We start from the raw sequence: 11,349 nt of genomic DNA, 5'->3' as shown, positions 1-11,349 counted from the left end.
CACAGACTTCATTCGACTGACAAAGAGGTAAAAAATCGCAGTCTTGTTGCGTTCAGGATATTGGTACAGGGTAAATGTGCACGTTATGAATTGCACAGATTCTGCGATGGAAACGTCATTGCCAAGATGGTGTGCCATAGAAACCATACGCAGTGCCTCCAACCGTGGAAAAAGGCTCTGCTGCCGGGCTGCGCCGCGGGTCGCCGGATGAAGATCATCTGCAGTGGGAAGATGGCAAGCTAAACTGTCCTGCAGTCCCTGGACAACGTAAGCGTCGCAACGAAACGCCATCATCATCTCAAGTGGTGGTTGGCATGAGCCACACCAACCTCGAAACACCGAAACCTCGAAACCCCGCCATTCCGATTGACTTTTCTGGACAACATAAAATTATCCAAAGAACAATGTTATCGACCCACGAGGAAAGGGTCGAGGAAGGAGCCCTTGCGGACGATTCCGAGCGAGCAGGTGTGTGGTGGCGAGGCGTTATTGCATCTTACATATAATTTAGACGTCTCCAGACAGAATGCAAAGAAGCCGATGAAAGGTAGGAGGATCCTGTTTTCCCGCGAGTGAGCAGATTTTTGACAGGTGCATTCCGCAAGTTCTGGCAAGGAATGCTTACCCAGAAGTACCTTCAACACGATAACCAACCAGTATCGCGACGATAGACTTGTGAAGAAGTGATCGGCGATCTAGGCTCAAGTCCTGCCTGGCTTGTTCGTCGGCTCGGTCGGAGCAGGAGCTAACTTGGACGCGTTGTGTGCACTGGTACCATCGACTTCTTGCTTGATCGAGAAACAATCCCATGTAGAGCATCACGCACATCTTGGTTGCGTCGGAAACTGTCGCGTTTACGTTCGAGTCCCATGGACGCTTCGAGTACTATCGCGTGAGCATCCGTGACGTCTCGTCAGCTCGAATCAGCTACTTCTTTGAAGAGTCGAATGCCTTCATTACTGGGTAGTCTACACTTCGAGACATGCGCAATTGCCTTGACAATGCCGCAGTGGACTCAAAGATGGTGGCAAGGTCTTGGTCCATTGTTTTGCAGGCCAGTCAAGATCCGTCACCCTCGTGATGGGTACGTTTTCGTGAGGACGACGAAGACCGATGTGTTCTGTAGCGTACCTCATTGCAGGTCGACACATGTCGTTTGAGGCAGCTCTCGAACTCGTCCGACAAGTCAGACCGCAGGCACGACCAAATCATGGGTAGCCATTGCAACTTTTGGCATCGATGGATCCATCTTCTTGTCGTCAGGTTTGCAGTCCAACTCAAGGCCTATGCGAGACAGCACGCTGCGGCAATACCACACGATTGTGTGTAATCGAAACCCCAGACACCCACGAATGCATCATGTTTGATGGAGCCCCATCTCAAAGGAAAACATCGCTAAATTTCCTCACGCCCTCACGGCGATTCCAGCATGACTGTTGCAATTGCTCGGTTGACGGCGACCCGCAGTGTCATCCATCTCGCTCGTTGCATACTTGCTGGCACGTGCGGGGACTTATCTCGAGTCAGTTGTGGAGCGCCGCGTGACTGGGGCTTCTGGTGCATTCTTTCCGTAACACGATACTAGTTTGACTTTGTAGTGACCATCATGACGGAATCGCTTCCATTTGGGGACGTCGTGATCGAGATCAAGGACTGGGACGCCTGTCACAGCATGCACTCGGGTCTTGGAGTCCAGATCCAGCCGCCCCACTTCTCGCTCAGGTCGAGTCTGGCTGTCAGTGGCGAGCAACCATCCATTCCACCTTCTAACGACGCTCGCCAACAATACGTTCTCGGTCTCGTTTGACAGAGACCCAACTGGTTCAGTCAGCGCCTGCTACGCCGTTCCGCGTTCCTGGCCATTCGTTTGGACGAACATGGAGAAAAAGAAATGGTGTCCACCGCACACAATGACGATCACGACTATCGCGGCATCCCCGCTGTTCTCCTCGAGTATTCCAGCACGAAATCTAGCCATTATTAGAGCATTGTGGGAGATGATCCCATGTCTTCGCCTTGGAGCTTTACTTTGTCCTTGGAGCAAACACAAGGAGCTGTGTACATGGAATCGAAGGTGCGGAATGCCGACTGGGATGTTTTGAGGGGTTGTTGGGGCGATGAGCTTCGAATGGGCGTGCTATCACATAGAGACTTTTCTCGCTACGTGGGTCGCATCAAATGCTAACAACGCCCCAGTCGCGATTGAAGCCGAAGGAGCGTGTTGGCATTTCCACAACGTGATGACGAAGTAGACGCAGTGGCAAAACGTCGAGTCCCTCGGGATCTTGAGGCTTCTCCGTTCCCAAGTTCGCTCGGGTTTGCCTTCCCTTTGGGTCGCAAGAGCGCCAACTCAACACTCAAACGTCGGTCAACCTCTACGGTGCTTTGCCCTCAACTTTCTCGTCGGCCTCAATGGGTCCTCCCCTGATGTCGACACCAGCTTGATCCGGTCCAGCAACTCAGGCCAAGATTGGCTCTACTCAAGAACACTGTCGGGCCGTTTGGGTCCATCGACATGGGCTGCTCCATGAGCGGCTGACCAATATTCTCACTGCAATCTGTCAAATTCAGCGCACTTTCAGGTCGGTATGTACGCCTCCAACGACGTCTTTTCGGCCATAATATAGGAGTACCCGTGCGAGTACTCGACGTCGAACAGCGTTCTGGTGTGGGTAAACGCTGCCGAGTGTTGTTCGATGCCTGGTCGAGCACGTTCTGCTCCGATGGAAGGCACTTCCTCTCGCCGACAGACGCACATCATTCCTTCTTTATTCAATGGCTGCATACCAGCTCTGCAGCACGGCGTGGTCGCTCAACGATGTCCACAACTCGGACAAGCCGTTGGCGGTGCACAACACCGCCAAGATTTCTTGACTGTGGAGTCTCTGGCATCATTTGCATCACGGACATTAAAGCGAGGAGAGTGTATGGCATCTATCGCCATAGTCTAGCTCTTAATGAGCTCGTCGTTCCCGCCACATTCTTCTCGTACTGCCGCACGTTGACGGAGCGGAGGCTGCATGTGCTGTTGGTGGAATGTGCTGTCGATGACTGCACGAGGGTGGAGCTAGGTCGTAATCTCCCAATCGGAATGCGTTATTTATTCGATTAACGTTTTGATTGGCTGAAAGACTCAAGGAATCCCTGCACCTTCATCACTTCCGTTCTTGCCGTTGCCATGGCGAGCGAGAAGGGTTCGTCCGCTCTGTCATATTGGACCCAAGGAGTCCGGTCTCTGGGGAGCTTGGTCAAGGACAAGACTACGGCGACAGTGCGCATGGTGAGCGGCACGACCATCCCCCTTGAAGCAGAACACCGAAAAGGAGAGAGTTTCCTTCGCACGACCACGGACATCCGCGACGTTGTCGATCGAGGTGATATTCTCACTCTTCCAAACGGACGCAGCTTCATCGTAAGCCCAAATCCGCACGATATGTTCACGGCGACGGTCGTGTCGCTCAAGACGCCGCGTGGCGTGAATGCTGGCGTGAACGACACGGACACATGCACGATGACCTCAGTCAAGCGGAACACTCCTTTGAATATGCCCAGGGTATCCGTACCGACGAGTATGGACGATGTATACAGCGCCGCGGGGTCTGTTGGAAAGGGTATCGTTGGAATGGTCGGTCTCGGGGTCCAGGCGGCATCGGACCTCGCTGCCTCTGCCAAATCGTACGAAGAACGCGTGCGTGTGTACGAAACACCGATCGGAACGTTAGTTCAAGAGGCAAAGAAGGGGGCGAAAGGTAGTTGTGCTGTCCTGCTTTTTTGTAGGGCCCTGATGGGAATGACGACGTTAGAACTTCGATTGACGGAGGCAGCAGTCACAGGAACATTGGAAGAAGTGTTATACGGGCTCCACGAGGTTCCCGGCTGCGTTGTGACGCTGCACCACGACTCGAGCTACGCAGAAACGTCCACGTCGTTGGTGGACGTTCTCAATCGAGGCGATGCCATCGTGAGTTGGCTCTGGTCGAACCGCTGCCTCGAAACCTCATGCGTTTCTTGCAGATGATTGACGGCGAAGCGTTTAAAGTGTCGAACAATCCAGCCAAGCGATTCCATGCGACTCAACTACCGCTGAACCACCCTCGGACCAAGACAAGCTCGGTGTGGACCTTCCAACCATCGGAACCTGATGGGATGGAACTAGGCCGAAGCGCGCCCCATCTACCGCGCCAATGACACGGAAGTCTGCATTCGAGTATGACCATCCATCCACGTTAGATTCGCAGTTGAACCCCCCTGTAGGTCCCCAACTGCATGGTGTCGCTGGACCAGCACACGACGCAGGTCAAGTTCCTCATGACCTCGCCCACGTTGCCGCCTGGCACAGACGTGATCATCGGTGGAGAGCGCTACCAGATCGCTCACAGTCCATCGGTGGTCTCGCCATCTCGCCAAGGCGACTCGGTTGAGAACGTCCCGATATATGTTCCCCAGACGCCGGTCGTTGTGGACGAATGCCTGGTGACCCTCAAGAACGGCGACGCTGTAGTGGACACGTCCAAGAGTTTGCTGGCGCTGGTCAGTCGCGGCGACTTTGTGGTACGAGATGCACTCGTTTGTGAAACGATACCCACCAGCGATAGAAAATCGACTCGACCGTGCATCAAATCTCGAGCAATCCACTCAAACGCCTGACAGCGTCAAGTTTGCCGCTCGACAAAGCCAACACTGGCCCCGACGTCGTCAACGGTGCGATTCCGTTTTGAATGGTGTCGTTGACGTTTAAATGCTGCAGGGCGCATCTCACTGTACCAAGATGGAGCGCGGATTCTCAAAGCAGGCGACACCATCAAACTCGGATCGCAAACATACGCTATCTCAGACGACCACGACGCTGTAGGTCGAATCTCAAAGGTTGCAATCGTTTTAAGTGACGTTTTCTGGGCAGGAAAACAACCGAGTGCTGCCGCTTGCGTCCAAGCTGGAACAAGACTGTCCTGGTTTGGCGGCACGATTCCACGGAGCGTGAGACTCACACGTGTGTAGCCGGGACTGTCGTTTTCTACGTTGGAAATCGATACGTCAAGGCGACAGAAAAGGCGGCGGCCGCTGCGCATCGAGCCGGAGCGTACAAGGTCTTGGACAACGCAGCTCATTCAATGGGCTCATGGATGTCTTTGGCAGGTTCCCGTCGGCCGCTTCGTCTGCCTCGTGAAAGGATCAAACGTGTTGTTCACAGACGGAGATCTGCGCGGTCAGCTGAAGAAAGGCGACCAGGTGGGAGGAGCATATCGGCCTTGGGTCCATTGACGCAATTTTCTTTAGATCGTTGTTGCGAATCAGTCGTTCGTTGTGAGTCCAAACCCAACGGATTTGTACGCGCGCGACTGCATCGCCCTCGATCGACGGTACCAAGCAAGGCGTGGCGTGAATTGAGCGTCGTGGCTGGATGTAGATACGAAGGACCATCTCTTCGCTTGGCCGACACGGATCTTGGTCACGTGGTCGCTTTCGAGCGAGGGTCGACCGAGTGCAAAGTGGACCGAGACATGACGGATAAAGTGCACCGTGGCGATGTGTTGGTACAAATTGTCGCCAAGATGGTTTGTCGAGTCATGCATGGAATGGTGGCAGGTCATTTGCGGCGAAGAATACATGCTGGCAGACGTGTCGCCGTTCTCTTTGAAGACGACGGCAGCGCGTGCGAAGGAGTCTGCATACGCGACGCCGACGGTCGTTCCCGACTGTTTGGTGTCGCTGGCACAAGGTCCCCCAGACGGCAAATGGCTAGTTTGTCACGTGGAGCACATTGTAGGTAGCAAGTATGCCGAGACATCGTCGAATGTGTCGCACCGCATCAAGCGCGGAGATCGCGTCGTCATTGGGAACGAGATCTACCGCGTGTCGACGAATGTGTTTTACCGGTTCACGGCCGACCACGTACCGTTGGACACGGAGCGCGTTGGCGAGAGCGTCGAAATGGACGACCTTCAGGTGAGTAAAGGCTTCATCGATTCAACTCAAGTGAGACCAGGTGGCGGCCTACGACGGTGACCGCTCGATCCGCTCTGCCTCATGTACGTTTTCTTGATTGCTGTGGTTGGGCATGCAACCTGACATGGCTGTGTGCGATTCAGTGGATTTTTCGATTTACAAACTCGGCGACCGCGTCGCCGATATCAAAGACGACCTTCAGAAGCGAGATTTATTGACAAAGACTCAAAAAACGACCGACGCGATCGGAGAAAAGATGCGGCCGGGAGCGGAAAAGGTCGTGGCGTCGGCCGCAATGGCGTCCGAAAAGATCAAAGATGCGGCCGGCATGGCGTATGCCAAGGCTTTTGGTGCGACTGTGCTCAAGTAACTAGACAACGAGTCCCACGACCGCGGTGTGGGGCGCGCTGCTGACCTCCTTGCGCTTCTTGGGACGTGGGCCAGGCTTGTTTTTGCCCGTCCTAGGTCGTATATCGTGATGAAAACGTATTGCGCTGGCACAGTCGTACCCATCTGAAGCTATACTCGCCTGGGCCGCTTCGCGATGTCGAATAATCTCGAGGACCGCCGCGGGTGCGCTCATCGTGTGGTCGGGGGTCAGGTCGACTGGAGACGGGGGCACGATGGGGGCACTTCTGTCACGTGAACCAGAGATATGAATGGATCGAATGCCGACATCACGAGGTGGGGCAGTACCTCGAGAACGAGTAGAGCATCTTGTGCTTTCGCACAAAGTACTGGTCATGGATGCATTCCCAAACGTTTCGGTTGAGGGCGGCAAAGACAGCGAGGCCGTGCGCACAGGGCAAGTGGAATTGCTGCCAGTCGCCGCACGTGCACGTGTTGTCTCGGACGTTTACGATCTTGTACGCCTTGTGGTGGGCATTTGAAGTCGTCGCGACATGGGCAAAGTACACTTCTTGGGGCCGGCATTCGACAATTTCGAACCGAGCGCTTTCGGACAAGCGTTGGTTGAGCACGGTTTGCTGGTACGGCAAGAGAATCATGTCGCTGTGGAGTGCGATCGCATTAAACCGACTGACTGCCGCGCGTTGGAGCGATAGGAGGACGAGGTAGAAGCACGGGACGAGGTTGCAGCTGCACAGGAGGCTGCCCAAGGTCGACTTGACAAAGTCCCCGACGCAATGGCGCAGAGAAATATCTCGATGCGTCGGCCACCCTCGCTCGATCATGGCAGCCACGACCCAGTGCTCCTTGGGGATGCCTTCCAAGCACCGACACAAATCTATCCAAGAGGAAGCGAGGTCCATTCACCTTCGTGAGTTGGGAGGACTACCTTTGTTGAGCGACCACAGCATCGAGAACGACTCCATGTATCGATCCTAATCCCACATGAGATCTCTGTCGATGGCACGGGGGTGTACCATGTTGATGCTGTTGGCCATCTGCAGCACGAGATGCTCTTCTTCCGGCGTGAGGCGCGCTTGGCCACTCATTTGGCACACCATCTGAAGCAGCTGCAAAATCGCGTATCGGTGCGGTTGGTATGGAAAAACTTGGAGCAGAGCTTGCGATATAGCTACCCAGCCGACACATCATGGCGCTTCAAATGTTGCATATGGGAGTACCCATCGAGCCATCGGTGAGGAAGGTCGTGTGCTTGGAGAGGGGAACGCTGTTGTCTTTGAGATGCTGGAGGAACCACGCCCAGTTGACGTCGTCGGTGGCAGGGACGTGGGCCAGTGCGAGGTAGATGGGGTCGTTATTGTAGTCGCGGGTGCTGGCAACGAGGAGGTGCCCCACCTTGTTCATGTCCTGCGGCACGTGTCCAGGACGAATCATCCACTCGTGGGACATCTTACCGAGTTCATGGGAGCCGCTTCGAGGACGATGAGGGGCGCAGCGTCGGGCAGCATGCGGAAAGCAGGGCCAACACCAAGCAAGCACCGTCCGTACTCGAATGCGCCGCCTTCGCTCCACACATTCAACAAGCTGCACGGACAGGGACGAAGGATTGAAGGCTGTACCTGACGTGGCGTTTGGAATGTGGTCGATGATGTAGAATGAGCCAGGATTCGTCGCGACGCACTTCTCCAAGTACGGCCGCAGGAGCTGGTAGCTCGAAATGGACGGCTCATAAAACATATCGACAAACTTCTTCTTGGCCCGCGACGCCATCGACGTCGAGATGGTCGCGCCGTACTGTTGGTACAGCATCGACTGAATGTACTTGAGCCGCATCTCCTCGGGATCCTTGGACATCACGTCCTGGCCGGTCTCCGAGTCGAAGATGCTCGCGAGGACGAGTTCAATCGACAGCGTCGTGTTACGCGCCACTTTTTCCGCCGGTTTCGGGCCATCTTCGTCGTTCGAAGCGTCGGTGGCCGCGGGGGCTGATGGGTACAGCGGGTGATTCAGCGAGTGGTTGTGCATAAGCTCGATGTCCGTGACGTGCACCTTGTTGTCCTTGTTGCGGTATCCACTGATCAAGAACGGGCAGTCTACGATGGCATGGTTGAACTGAGCCAGAACAACGACATGCGACCTTTCACGCGACACTCCCAACGCTTATTGCGCTTGGACGAGTACTTGACGCGCACTTCGAAGCCCGACAGCATCGCGAGGCGCTTAAGCGCGAACGCGAGGAGCTTGAAGTCCCCAAACGTGGCACGGTTGTGGCTCACATTCAACCGAATCAACGGCGTGAATGTTTCTTGATCGGCATTGGGATTCCCTGCAACGGACGAGTCAGTCTCGACTATCGGCGACCGCGACGTACCTGAGGTCGCATTGTCAGGAACTGGGGGAATCATCGGCATCGAGATGCCTGCTGCTGCACTTCGTGCGAGGAAGTCAGTCACGGTGTTCGCGTGAATGAGGTGCAGTTGCACTGCACGCTGCAGCATGTCGTGAAGCGCAACAGGTGGCCGCATCTGCGCGTCTGGAAGCGCATAGCGCACGTCCGAGGATGGAGCGGGCTTGTCGTCGTGCTCGTCGTCGTCGTGCGCCTCGTCGTCGTGAATGTGGTCATCGCCGTCGGGTTGGGAAGGGTCCATCTTGTACTTGAATTGGCGAATTCCTCAATTGCCCAAACCAAGTAGCACCAGCGGAGTCTTTTCCGGATAACTTGAACATATCCGGAAGTGGTTGGTTTTTCCGGATACGACATCAATGAGTTGCGGAACTTCGGTGCGGAGGCATCATGGAGGAGCGTTCCGACAAGCCCGTGGAGGCCCTGCCGCCGGGTCTCGAGAAGCGCATTGCGTGGGATGACCTGGACAAGACCAAGTATTATATCGTTGGCCCCAGCGTCATGGTGTTTGTGCGGGCAGCGGTGTATCCCAGCAACTTGGTCAAAACTCGTCTCCAAATTCAAAGTCGCCGCCATCCTTTGTACACGGGCACATTTGACGCATTCCGAAAGATCGTGCGGCAGGAAGGATTCCTTGGTTTGTACAAAGGTTTTGGGGCGAGTCTTCTGAACATTGTCATTGGAAACCTCTATATCACGGTGTACGAGATCGTCAACCAGTTTGCCATGCAAAGCCTGACGGTGCAACCCTCTGTCAGCCCACGACTCCACTCACACGATCTCGGTGGTAGTCAAACCCAAGCATGGCCAATTTCATATCTGGCGCGACTGCGTCCGTGATCAACCAAACCGTGATTGTACCACTCGACATAGTCTCTCAACGCATGATGATTGATGGCCAAGGTCCGTTCATCCACACTGCATCGCCTGCATCTGATGTATAAGGTAGGGGTACAGGCTGCCTCGAAGGCGAAGACACTCGGTCTGCTCAGCATCTCTCGAGATATCTTCAGGAAGCAGGGAATCCTGGGGTTCTACAAGGGCTATATCCCCTCTGTGCTGACCTACGCCCCATCATCCGGCATTTGGTGGGGCTTCTACGGCGCCGTCTGGCCTGTGTTTTACGCCAACATCCCATTTGACATGGAGCCCATGCCCAAGCAGAGTACGTCGTTCTCCATGCAGACACCGTTGACTCATAACTCGAGGTAGTCGTGGCACAAGCCATTGGCGGTGGCTCTGCAGGCGTCTTCACTGCCATCTTGACCAACCCCATGGACGTCATTCGAACGCGAACACAAATTTACACTCAATATGGTGCTATCGATACGTTTCGGCATCTCATTCGCAAGGAAGGCGCGGCGGGCCTGATGTCGGGGGCATTTGCGGTACTCTGCTGAGGTGTTCAAGCGATTTTCTGACGTATCTTGTAGCGAGTGCTGTCGATGGGCCCGTCCGGCGTGCTCATCATTTCAGCGTATGAACTAGTCAAGAGGTTGTCGAGGAAAACGGAGTCTGTTAGTTAATCTAGTTACTTCGTTCGCCTCTGGCCGACGTGTGTCTCTTGCTCGCAAAGTGCTCCCTCGATTTCTAGCGCGTTCGAGTGCGCGCCCCCTTCAGCTTTGTCATGAGCACTTGGAGCGCGTCGCAGTTGTGGTGCCTGGCGTGGCGTTGGGCAAAGGACTTGCCTCCTTTGTAGAGCACCACCAACCGATTCGTACAGTCGATCGTGCGATGTTTCGTGCAACGATTTTTGTGTCAACACCACATCCAAATGGACACACCCCCAACTCGCGTTTGCAGTAACACTCAGCTGCCAACAAATCTCGCAGCTGTGAAACTTCACACGTGGTGACGTGTGCTTGTTGCTCGCCCGCCTTGATCACGTGGCTGCAGAAGGGGTTGCTGATATGCCGTGGTTAGATTTGACACGAAGAACTTGCGGTGATACGATACCTGCAGGTCGTTGTGCGATGGGGGCAGTCGACTTTGTGGTGTCGCTCGATAAACTTGATGGCCACTGGCGCGACGTGATTCGTGTACGCGATGCGGAATGGGTAGATTGCATACCGCCATGGCCACATTCGAGACTGCGCTTGGCTGTCCCATAGCGCGAGTGGTGTTTGTGGGCCAGGAAATCCCTCCGTGCCATGATATTGCACAAGTTTCACAGCCGGTACGACGCCATAAGAGGGTCGCCAAGCATTTGCTGGCTTTGGCTTCACGTACAAAAAATCCAATGGCATCGCTGGAACCTTCTCAGCAACGATAGACTGCGCGTCAAGACGTACCAGTCGAGACCGAATATGTGAGACGATTCGAGGGAGTGAAATTCGTCGCTCGTTTCGATCTAGCCCCGTAAGTCTACCCATGTGGCCAGCTTTTCATCGATCCTCTTCCGTTCCTTCTTGGTTTGACGCCGTCCGTAGGTGCGACCCATTTTCAGCAGTTGTACTTCATTCAGTCTGTTCACGCTGCAGTGGAAACTGCACCTTGCTTCGCTTGGTGGCAGTACTGCATACAAGAATGCCGGGCCATTGGTTTCCCCAATTTCCCTCCTTTGGAAGCGAGATGTACATGCCAATAATGTTTACTACCGAGGTGAAACATTGTCCTGCAGGCGCAGCAAA

At 54.7% G+C, this 11,349-nt stretch overlaps 4 protein-coding genes across 7 annotated transcripts; 3 read left to right on the top strand and 1 right to left on the bottom strand.

The window, feature by feature from the left end:
- The first annotated feature begins 396 nt into the window (after window positions 1–396).
- H310_06915 (hypothetical protein) lies at window positions 397–1,570 on the top strand. 3 transcript variants are annotated; one of them, XM_008872135.1, is made up of 8 exons: window positions 397–468; window positions 512–547; window positions 592–656; window positions 700–771; window positions 815–963; window positions 1,011–1,084; window positions 1,142–1,214; window positions 1,264–1,428. In XM_008872135.1, the coding sequence occupies exons 1-8, from the start codon at window positions 405–407 to the stop codon at window positions 1,328–1,330; spliced, it is 600 nt and encodes a 199-aa protein (XP_008870357.1). In that variant the 5' UTR covers window positions 397–404; the 3' UTR covers window positions 1,331–1,428. The 3 variants fall into 3 exon arrangements, with proteins under 3 accessions (XP_008870357.1, XP_008870356.1, XP_008870358.1); XM_008872134.1 differs by having other exon boundaries at window positions 1,127–1,214; XM_008872136.1 differs by having other exon boundaries at window positions 1,127–1,570.
- A 1,598-nt stretch (window positions 1,571–3,168) lies between these two features.
- Window positions 3,169–6,458, top strand: H310_06914 (hypothetical protein). Its single transcript, XM_008872133.1, has 16 exons — window positions 3,169–3,749; window positions 3,804–3,961; window positions 4,015–4,113; window positions 4,157–4,207; window positions 4,255–4,551; window positions 4,596–4,701; window positions 4,748–4,848; window positions 4,901–4,952; window positions 4,999–5,087; window positions 5,137–5,229; window positions 5,278–5,360; window positions 5,408–5,534; window positions 5,587–5,719; window positions 5,768–5,946; window positions 5,987–6,029; window positions 6,090–6,458. Exons 1-16 carry the CDS (start codon window positions 3,179–3,181, stop codon window positions 6,314–6,316), a joined length of 2,409 nt encoding a protein of 802 aa, XP_008870355.1. The 5' UTR covers window positions 3,169–3,178; the 3' UTR covers window positions 6,317–6,458.
- On the bottom strand, window positions 6,144–8,981 carry H310_06913. Of its 2 annotated transcripts, XM_008872131.1 has the most exons (10): window positions 8,687–8,981; window positions 8,453–8,641; window positions 7,935–8,408; window positions 7,770–7,876; window positions 7,536–7,722; window positions 7,332–7,486; window positions 7,244–7,289; window positions 6,643–7,192; window positions 6,456–6,581; window positions 6,144–6,407 (listed from the first exon to the last, which is right to left on the bottom strand). In XM_008872131.1, exons 1-10 carry the CDS (start codon window positions 8,961–8,963, stop codon window positions 6,317–6,319), a joined length of 2,202 nt encoding a protein of 733 aa, XP_008870353.1. In that variant the 5' UTR covers window positions 8,964–8,981; the 3' UTR covers window positions 6,144–6,316. The 2 variants fall into 2 exon arrangements, with proteins under 2 accessions (XP_008870353.1, XP_008870354.1); XM_008872132.1 differs by having other exon boundaries at window positions 7,935–8,641.
- Window positions 8,982–9,091: 110 nt separating this feature from the next.
- H310_06912 (hypothetical protein) lies at window positions 9,092–10,279 on the top strand. Its single transcript, XM_008872130.1, has 5 exons — window positions 9,092–9,460; window positions 9,511–9,622; window positions 9,669–9,884; window positions 9,932–10,107; window positions 10,153–10,279. Exons 1-5 carry the CDS (start codon window positions 9,110–9,112, stop codon window positions 10,243–10,245), a joined length of 948 nt encoding a protein of 315 aa, XP_008870352.1. The 5' UTR covers window positions 9,092–9,109; the 3' UTR covers window positions 10,246–10,279.
- Window positions 10,280–11,349: the final 1,070 nt, after the last annotated feature.

Source organism: Aphanomyces invadans (genome assembly GCF_000520115.1).
Source record: "Aphanomyces invadans strain NJM9701 unplaced genomic scaffold supercont1.12, whole genome shotgun sequence".
NCBI lineage: Eukaryota > Oomycota > Saprolegniomycetes > Saprolegniales > Verrucalvaceae > Aphanomyces > Aphanomyces invadans.
Note: the sequence above shows the minus strand (reverse complement) of the source record. Positions and strands in the feature narration are given on the sequence as shown.